Below are 10,331 nucleotides of genomic sequence, written 5' to 3'. Positions count from 1 at the left end.
CACTCTCCGACTCTTTGTTAAGCGCACGACTTAACACCCTTACTATTTAAACTGTGATAATTGCAGCTAACTAGGAATATTCCTAATCTGCCAACCCAAAAAGAGGACATTTTTATCAGTTTTTTAAAAACAGCCCAAAAGAGAACAGACACCAAAAAACAAGGACATGTCCTCTAAAGAGAGGACATCTGGTAACCCTACTCAACATGAGATGGATTGACTCAGTCAAGGAACCCACGACCATCAGTTTGCAATACCTGAGAATCGCTGTTAATGATAGGACATTTTGGAGGTCATTAATTTGGAGGCCATGAGACTTGACAGCACTTAACAGACATGCACTCTTTAGCGTCTCCCTCCTCCTGCTTTTTGTTTATAGCTTTTGTTATAAATGTATGTGCCTAATGGATACAGTCTGCTATACATTAGGTGAAACAAGTGTAGGCCCATGAAACTTGCAGGAGGGGATTCCTTCCCCCCAACTTTCCTGCTGGGCCTGCACCCAGCATGATTCCTGAGTGGCACTGCTGCTGGCAGCATGCCCTGTCTGGCTCCTGGGCTGCACAGCTGCCACTGGGCCCAGCAAGGCTCCTGCGCTGCTCTGCCACTGCTGGACCCACTGCAGCTCCTGGGCTACACTACCACTGGACCCAGCGTGGCTCTCTGGGCACACCTACTGCTGCCACTGGGCCCAGTGCGACTCCTGGGCTCTGAAAACAACTGTTGGAAGTAGGTGCGTTCTCTGCATTGACTTACAAGCGTTTTGCTAGAATACATTACACTGGACTCCTGATTAATCCTATACTCCAATCTAAACCCATTTGCTTCAGTTCATTTAGATGAGTTTGCCTAGGATTTCACTGCAACCCTCATGAAACACCCTGGATTTTCTTTCCCAGTCTACATCCACAGGAGCTGCCTGCAAAGCAATGTTGTAATGCCAAAGCCGGCCCAGCCCAAAGCAGCTGTCATCATTTGCCGACCAATAAGGAAGCGAAAGGCCAAGAAGAAACCTTGACGGTGTTGTCATCCTTTAAACACAGGGATGGCTTTTATCCCTCCCTCTCGTTTCTGCCGGCCATTGGTACCGTCCGGAATTCTTGCTTTGCCTTTTCGCCTACTGTCCCGTAAGCTTCTTTTAATGCGCCCTGTACTTAAGGGCGGAGTCTTTTTCTGTTGAGCCAAAGTGGTATCGGCCCCTTTTTTGCACGCACCGCCTACTCCCCCCCTGTAGTTTATATAGTGGTACAGCCCCAGTTGGTTCGGCTGACTCGGGGGCCGCCTCGGTCGTTGCTCCCCCTTTTCTACATCACTGTGGTAGTTCAGCCTGGTATCGCCCTGCAGTCGCGACCATCGCCGTAGTTAAGGCACCGGATGATTTTTCGTTCTCTCCCCTATTAGTGAAGCGCAGTGGTAGCGCCCACTATCGCATGGGAGCCGCCGCCTCTCTCGGAAGCAGCTGCCGCTGTCTCGTCAGTCCAGTCGCCTCTCTTGCCTCCTTCTGTCCCGCGTCCCCTGATTCGGTGTATGAGTGATTTATAACCGGTAACCCCGTCATGTCCACGCCGGCCCGGAGGCGCCTCATGCGGGACTTCAAAAGGTAAAGCTGAAGGAAACCCGGGGGGGGGGGGGGAGAGGTGAGGCGATCCAACATGGCGGCGGTAGAGGGAGCGCTACGCCATTGGCGTAGCGTCGGAGCCACGCTCATAAGATTTGGGGTTGCGCTACTTGCGCAGAGTCGGGGACGGAAGCTAAAGCGGGGGGGGGGTTACGTCGTTTGCGCCCATTGGGTGGAAAGTGAGACTCTTTTGGGCCTGTTTCCACCTACTCTTTCTCTTTTGTTCCTTCCCCCCGCCCAAAAAAACAACAACAAACAGACTGCAGGAGGATCCCCCGGCTGGAGTAAGCGGAGCCCCTTCCGAGAACAACATCATGGTTTGGAACGCGGTCATCTTCGGGTGAGTCTGGCTTTCTCCCTGCCAAGTTGACCCTCCTTTTGCTCTTTTTCTTTTCTCCCCACAAAGTATATTGTTTTGATGCATTGTGTGGACTTTCAAGTATTTGAAGAACTCCGCGTTACAAAGGTCACAGCACAATAGGCCGGCAAGGTAGAGGTAGTCATATTACGCTATAAGTAGAGAGGGAAATTGGCTCAGGCTGCTCGGAGATAGAAACAGGATCCGAATTGGAGGCTGGTCCACTTTCCTCCTACGTCTTCTCTTCACCCTTCCTAATATTATTGCTGATAGACACTTATATTCTTTCAAGTGTGCAAAGTGCTTCACAGGCGGCGGCGTAATATTTGTAGCAGCTCTGTGAGGCAGTATTATTTCCATATTTCAGATGTGCAAGGGGGGGGGAGAGTGGCTGTTCTTAGCCCAGATAGTAAGCTTGAAGGGAGGTATGGACGAGGGGCTTCCTAATGTACAGCCAAGCCCGTTATGCTATAGCAGCTGTCCACATCTGCTCTCTTGAACCTTTGCAGCTGTAACTTGAAACGTTAGACCTGCTCTTTCTCATTCTACATTCTTTTGCCTGCTGTCTGTCATCTTTGCTTTTTCTATATAAAAATATACAAAAACAAAATGGAGCTCATGTTTCCCTACTAGAGAGGCATACAGCTTTCTTGTGGGTTGTGATTGACCCACTGAATGCTTCTGGATCTGACAAGGAGATCTCTGGATCAATAATTTTGTTTTTGTCTTTAAAGGTGCCACAAGCAACTTTATTCCCTTGAACATATGAAGTTGCTCTGTATACTGGGTAGCATTCATCTGTCTAGCTTAGCATTGTCTTCTCTGACTGGCAGTGGCTTTCCAGGGTCTAAGGCAGAGAGAGGCCTTTCTCATATCTTGTACCTGAGAGTTTGTAACTAAAGAGGCTAAACACTGAACTGTGGATAGTGTTTACTTGTACAGTGCAAAGCAGTTGCTTTACCACTGAGCCATAAGCTGTTACTCTAGTAAAGGTCTCTTTCATTACCCAGATCTATCTGTGTTCTCAGTTATAATTACCAACATATCTCATTATCAAAACTATATCCTGTTATTCTAGCAAGAAGGTCAGGGCAGTCCATGTAGGGTTGTCCCACTTTTATCTACACAACAGCCAAAGCAGGTTGGACCTCAGTATTGCTCACCCACTCCTGCATATTCAGAAATACCTAGATAGCATCTGACAGGCCCTTGAGGCTGCATACTGTAAGGAAAAATTATTGTTTTTCAGGAAGCTTGTCGGTCATTGCTGATGTTGCCATTGAAGAACCCCTAAGAAATTTCTAGGGAACAGTTTGAAAGCCACTGATGTCTTTCTGTCTCTTATTTTTATCCTGCCCTTCCTCTGAGGAGCTCAGGGTGGCATACATGAGTCTCCCCTCCTGTTTTACAACAGCCCTGCGAAATAGCTCAGGCTGGGAGTGAGGGTAACTGGCCCAAATTTATTCCGTGAGCTTCAAGGATAAATGGTAATTTGAACCAAGGTCTTGCCCATTCTAATCCAACCCTAATTATTGCATAATGCTGGCTCAGTTCACCATGCTGGTTTTCCAATTTATTTATTTATTCGGTTTATGCCGCACCCTCCCTGCCAAGGCAGGCTTGTAGAGCAATTTTCTTCCCTCAGGCTTGTGGAGGAATTTTCTTCCCTCATCTCCTCGTTTGATCTTTCTTTATTGGGGACTCTCTTCCTATTTCAAATTTTCAGTGTGTTCCATGTGTTTTGTTTTTAATGCTCCCCAATGTATCTGTGTGCCTTACAGTTGCTTAAGGAAGCCCTGTTTAGAATGTCCTTACCTTCTGAAATGAGGATCTAAAGAACTGGTGACTGTCTCCTTTTGTTGAAATGTGCTCTGAAGTGAGGTCTGCCAAGCTAGTTCTTTATTGAGCTTTAGGAAAGTAGTTCTTCAGGAACCAAAGTTCCAGGGGGGTGGCTCTTTCCTACTCAAGGTTCTGTTTACTATTGTATTTATAAATGCTTTCATGTAGTCTTTGGCAGGGGGGTTAACTTATTAAAAGCTTTTCCATTTATTGTTTTATTATGTTCTGTGTAAGCGGCTTTGAGAATTCAATCTGAGATACAAATTACGTTATGCTTTCACTGAGCCTCAGTGATGCCATCCTCTCTACAGACTTTCCTCTCCGTTTTCTGCTCTGCTTAATAAGTTAGAAACACTTGGGTAATGTCTGTCTTTCAGGCTTATAAGGATATTACTTTCACAGCTTATCCCTTGTGGAAATTAAGCTTGCGTGCATATACCTGCTGCATTGGCACACGGTCTTCCAGTTAATCTTGCCTCTATGTTTTTTACTCTGTCTGAATTTACTGTACATGCCTTGGTGTAGGAACCTGTCTTATTGCTTATGTTATCCCCCTAAAATGCCATGTACACTGATGTTAGTGACTGTCTGCAAATTTGGTGAAAGTGCTCATGGACTCCATTGTATAGTGGTATTCAGAAGAGAAACTAAAATATTCCTGTCTTGATTTAGAGAACTTATCTTGTCACTTATGGTGAATGCCGTCATTGTCTGATCATTGCCATTGTACTGTAGCCTCTTTAAAGGCTACAAGTATGTCTTGCTCTTAGAAGGAAATACTAGCAGACCATATGTGCTAAGCAGCTGCACTAACTAGCTGCACTACTCTCTTTAACAAGAGACAGTGGTATGGTGATTGTGTGGCTAGGTCTATCCTGCTTTTGGTCCTGGATAGCCCCTGGGCCAGGGCATAGGAAGAAGATTAGCAGTGGTGGTAGGGTAGAAGTAGGTGACTGAACCTTGAGTAGTCCTTTTTAAGATTGAGCTGCCCCTTATATAGAAGCGGTCATTCTTAGCTCTGTTTCTTTGCTGGGGATGGTGACAATAAACAGAATGTCTTGTAAATGCTAACTGCCAGTTCAGCAAATCATAACTACATGTGAGATTCTGATATGCTTTCTCCTCTTTCAGGCCTGAGGGAACCCCTTTTGAAGATGGTAAGTGTTCAAAAATACCATTCTCCGGTTACCGTAAAGTGGAGCATAAAGTTGGTGTAATCCATACCACTCCTGGGATTCCACATCAAAATGTCATAATCTCATTTTTGTTATTAAAGAAGGTAATGTTACTGCCCATATGCATATAAATGCTTAGAAATGTGCTACCTGATGCTATGCATTTTTACTCAGAAGTCAGTCCCAATATGGAACTTGCTCCTAGGTTAGTATGTGTAAAAAGTGCAGCTTTTCAATATTTTCTGGGAAAAGATCTGGTTAGCAGGTTTTTAATCTGTCCACTGCATCTGTGTGCTTGCACATGGAAGCAGTGATTTAGGCTGCCATTCTCACCTCCATTGAAACAGAGTGCTGTGGATTTTTATGAGGTTTAATAAATACTACTTGGTCTCCAGGCAGATATGGCTACAGGAGGAAGTTGTTGGGTTATTGGTTGGGAACAAACCCTTCCCCCTGGCCTCAGTGTAAATTGCTTTCTCTGAGAGGGAGGGAGGGGGAATACCCTCTCCTCCTTCTCTCCCTTCCCTTTGACAAATTGCAAGTTCATTTCTGGAAAAGATTAGAAGAATGGGTAAATGGGAGGACCATGAATGGCTGAAATACGAGCTTGCAAATTAACTTACCACGTAAATAATAACCTCCACTAAATAACTTGTTCATATCACTTTGTGTACAAAACTGTTCGGCCAACTGTGGAAGCGCCATGTTCAGGAGCAGTGTATCTCTTGTTATCCAATACTAGGGCAAACAGGAAATGGCTTTTCCACCCAGTGCATGGTCTGATAATTCCCAGTGTGCCTGGGTCTCTGCTGTGGAAGACAGACTTTGACAGTCATCTAAAGGGAATTCTTCGTAGGTTTGGAGCTTCTGCATTTAGAGCCATCATCAGCAGGGCACAGGGAAAGTATGCTTGCAAAGCACAGTCACTCTGTGAAAAAGGTACTTAGAACTTTTCTCTCAATTGCAGGAACTTTCAAGCTTACAATAGTTTATGGAAGAATATCCAAACAAGCCACCTACTGTTAGATTTGTGTCTAAAATGTTTCATCCAAATGGTATGTGCCCATCTGAAATGCAAAGATTTGTAAATAGCTACAATATAATAGAAGGAAATGGACCAGATATACTGATTCTTAAGGTTTTTATGACCATATTTCCCTGAGAATCTCATTCCACTTAGTCGCTAAATTCCTCATGTATTAAATGCTACACTGCAGTGCCTTCTCTGAGCTGCAGAGTTCCTTAATATTAAGAGAGAACATCTTTGATTTACTTGTCTAAATATACTTCAGCTCAGTTTTGAGATGCCTATAATCATTGCCCTTAACGTTTATCTCCTTTTGACATTTCAGCTATATAACTTGTCATGATGCCTTACAGTAAAATACTGGATTCTTTTGTGATCACAAATGAAAGAACAAATTAGCACTGTGGCTCTCTTTCTGCTAATATTTTCATAAATTAGCTGTTAAAGGCTTTAGTTTAAATAGTATTCCTGTCTTGGGTTTAAGGTAAATTTTAATTACCGGCATAGAACTTTCAAAGGAAATGTGTTCATGCTGCTTAATCCTTGCTTGGGATACAGTGATGTGACCAGCTTCGTTATTATACCTGAGGTCACAAAGAAGCAAGTTAATTTACAAATCTCCAGGGCCTTTTCTATAGCTTATGTGGCAATCAGACCAAGCTCTCAGGCACATGCTGTGTGGGTGATATTAGATGTTTATGCATCCTATGTTGACAGTGAGCTGTAAATGTGAACCTGGCAATAAAAAAATTAGTGATTGCATCTTGTTATGAAACCCATTAATTTCCTTTTGTAGTCTATGCAGATGGTAGTATATGTCTGGATATTCTTCAGAATCGTTGGAGTCCTACCTATGATGTGTCGTCCATCTTAACATCTATACAGGTAACATCAGCAGTACTGATAACTTGCCAGTACAGTTTGGGTTCTATTTATATACAAACCATGGCTATAGAAACTATATTGTATGAGAACAAAATCTTAGTCCAGTAGCACTTTACAGACCAACAAAATGTTCCTGGGCACGAGGTTTTGTGAGTCAATACTCACTTGGCAGATATCTGGTATTGTCAAGTATCTGATGAAGTGAGCTTTGCTATGAAAGCTAATACCTTGGAAAACGTTGTTGGTCTTTAAAGGTGCTATTGGACTCAAATTTTGTTCTGTTACTACAAACTAACATAACTGTCCACCTATATTGTATGATTAACTGCCTGCCATGAGCAGAGTGGCAGTTCGTAACCATTTTTTAAAATTATAAGCTACTTAGTAGAAAATACTTGTGGCCTAATAGGTAGTTCTTCCATTAATGTCCTTGCCATAGTCTTGCAAAGGACTGGGTCCTTACACACAGTCATTACTGTGACAGAGCCTAATCCAAACATAAGGCTGAATTGTGCTCAAGTTAGTTTTACCTTGTGTGTGTGTGCGCAGTGGATGCTGACTGACTGCCTACATGCTACTTAGCTACCAGTATTGAGTAAAGGGTACAGGGATCTGAGGTATGAGATATTTATATACGCAGCTTCAGTTGCTATTGAGTGTTCCTCTGAGTTTCCCTAACCAACCTGTTTGGAAAATCCTCTAATGAAGTCTGACCCATCTTTTCTTTTTCAAACAGTCTTTACTGGATGAGCCTAATCCAAACAGTCCAGCAAACAGCCAGGCAGCTCAACTATACCAAGAGAATAAGCGGGAATATGAAAAACGGGTTTCTGCAATAGTAGAACAGAGTTGGCGTGATTGTTGACCCTGGATGATGCAAATGAACACTCTGATGAGGAAAATATATGTATGAAGTGTCTGAGTCATCCTCCTCCTCCTCCTCCTAGCATCACTGCATTTACTTTGAAAGCAAAATAGCTGTTGTCTGTTGCCACCCACCCTCGCTGAAGCTTCTTTCTCCTTGGACATCAGAAAACACCCCTCCCCTCCCCTTTGAGGTCAAATGTACTGTACTTGGGTTACTTGTAAAAGAATTGCTGAGGCTGAATTCCATCTCCAGTCTTAGGGCAGTATTGTGCATTTCTGTAGTGTACACTAAGCTTTTAATTGTAATTGTGTTATACACAGTGATGCTTACGTGTAGCTTGATTTAAAAAAGGGATGTTTATATACAATATACATTTTTAAATATGACTCAAGTGCTGATCTGTCCAGGCTGGTCATTTAACTGCTGGTATCATCTTCACTGCATCTGTAAGTACTATGTGAAGAACTAACTTTCCTGCTGTTTCGGATTCTTTACAGGATTTTTTTCTTCTTAAGCAATGTGATAAAGTATTTGCAATTGCAAAATCAGATTCCATTTCAAGATGAGATGGGGGGAGGGAGTTGCTCTCAGCTTCTATGGGTCATGTGCAAAGTGATCTAACACTGTAATAACACATTCAAGGTTAAGTACAATGTATCCTTTCTCTAGGGCTCATAAGGATATTGCTAATTGACATTGTGTCCTTGAGTATGGCTACATTGAGGTATGAATTAACTACAAATGAAAATAATTTGGCTACTGATGAGAGTGTAGAGGAAAACAGTATTTCAAAAACTGGCTTTTAAGATTTTAATCCGTACATGTGTTATTGGATAACTAGCCCCTACCACTTTGCTTTCTGTTGAAAATAGTAGGAAGTTCACAAGTGCTACTTGCTGCATGCTTCATTCTCTCCCCCCCTCTCAGTTTTACAAAGTTGTTCAATCTTTGAGAAAGCATTTTTGTAAAGCTAAGTTTGTACATTTGGATACCTTAAGCAGCAGTGTGGGAGGAGACTGATCAGTGTGTTTGTCTGCTCTTCCAGTGTCTTCTGTGTATACATTGATCTGTTGAGTACAACTTTGCACAAGTAACCCATGTAAGAAACTGTACATTTTTCAATTACTTGTAAATAAATGTGTAACCTTAAGCGCTTACTGTTTAAAGAGGCAAAACATGTGTAACTGTAGTCATGAACAAAGACTTACAAAGGAATAAGTCTAAGTTGACATTAACTAAGATCTCTCTGTGCATTATCGAGCTGACTTTGAGGTTTTAGTTTTCCCCCAAATACTGTGCATTCTCTTGACACACTTTAGTGGTATTTAAGAGCAAGCTTAAACTCACCATGTAAAATAAAGCAGTAGGGTTAAAATATTTAACACAGCAACTAAATAAGGTATACGCATGGGTGTTTGGCCCTGTGCTTTTGGAAGAGTATCTGTCAAGCCTTTAGCATGCTGCCCTTGTCACATTCTCAAAGCACTTCATTAACTAAGGAAGTGGTTGCCATTTGTGTACCATATTACTGAATAGCTAGATCCAGTTGTTCCTTCATGAAAGGTGTAGCCTGTCTCTGGGGTCTAGGACAGTATTCTCTACCTTCAACACCTGTCTAGCGGGTTTGTGGTAGCAAGCAACTCCTAAGCAAAACAGTATGCAGGAATGTGTTGATCAACGTGGAAGAAAAAGGAATCTTACCAGTCTCTCTGAACCTAATACTACTATGGGGAGGTCAGGTAGGAGTCCATGCCATTGCTACCTTAAGGATGCATTATTTGAGACATTCCATCCTCTTCTAAAAAACCCACTTTTTACTAGCAAATATGGTTTCCTGTTTTATGCCTCTACAGGTTTGTAGTTCATCTACTGATCACGTGGAAGAAGCTGGATGACTTAGTTCTCGCAGCTAATGAAAGCAGTAGTGAACTGTGCTATAAACTACCCATTTAAGTAGCTCTCATAAATCTAAATTTAGGATTATGGACCACTGGATACTACTACTTCAGTGCAGCACCTGAAGTAACTAGTTAAGCTTTCTCACACTAATTGGGCAATCATATATATTCTTTGTGACACATACGTACATAAGATGCAGTCAATAGACACCACTGTTGAAGAGGTATTTTTCCCTTCTCTCAAATACAACAGGTGGCATTTTATTCTTCAGAATGGTCTTTATCCATAATGAATCTATGCCAACTTATCATTAATGTTTGATTAGTCCTGTTGTCTGCTATAACTCGGTGATCGAGCATGCAGAGGGTCCCAGATTCAGCTTCCAGTTCAGTGATATCAGACAGCATGGGTTAGGAACAGTTCTTCTCTTAATGACAGCCACTATTAACCAGAGTAGAAAATTCTGAGCTAGAGGGTCTACCATCATATGAGACAATTTCTTTGGTTCCTGGTTACAAAAATAATGGATTGTACCCAATAGGACAAAGTAAGCATAGGATGAAGTGGAAGCACTAAAATTAGAGGGTGCACATATAGTTCCTTGCACTCTGAACAAGCTCATTTTTCCTTAAAGGTTCCTATGCTTGCAAGAACCACCTCTC

General features: G+C 42.5%; 1 protein-coding gene across 1 annotated transcript; it reads left to right on the top strand.

Moving 5' to 3' along the window:
- The first annotated feature begins 1,040 nt into the window (after nt 1-1,040).
- On the top strand, nt 1,041-8,924 carry UBE2A (ubiquitin conjugating enzyme E2A). The gene is given in 8 exon segments (XM_015427051.1): nt 1,041-1,127; nt 1,402-1,600; nt 1,878-1,958; nt 4,947-4,972; nt 5,958-5,976; nt 5,978-6,045; nt 6,814-6,902; nt 7,639-8,924. Coding segments are annotated over 7 exon segments (456 nt in total). The 5' UTR covers nt 1,041-1,127; nt 1,402-1,556; the 3' UTR covers nt 7,768-8,924.
- Nucleotides 8,925-10,331: the final 1,407 nt, after the last annotated feature.

The sequence above is a fragment of the Gekko japonicus genome, unplaced genomic scaffold (assembly GCF_001447785.1).
Source record: "Gekko japonicus isolate JY-2015 unplaced genomic scaffold, Gekko_japonicus_V1.1 scaffold425, whole genome shotgun sequence".
NCBI lineage: Eukaryota > Metazoa > Chordata > Lepidosauria > Squamata > Gekkonidae > Gekko > Gekko japonicus.
The sequence above is the reverse complement of the archived record's forward strand: the minus strand, read 5'-3'. Positions and strand labels throughout refer to the sequence as shown.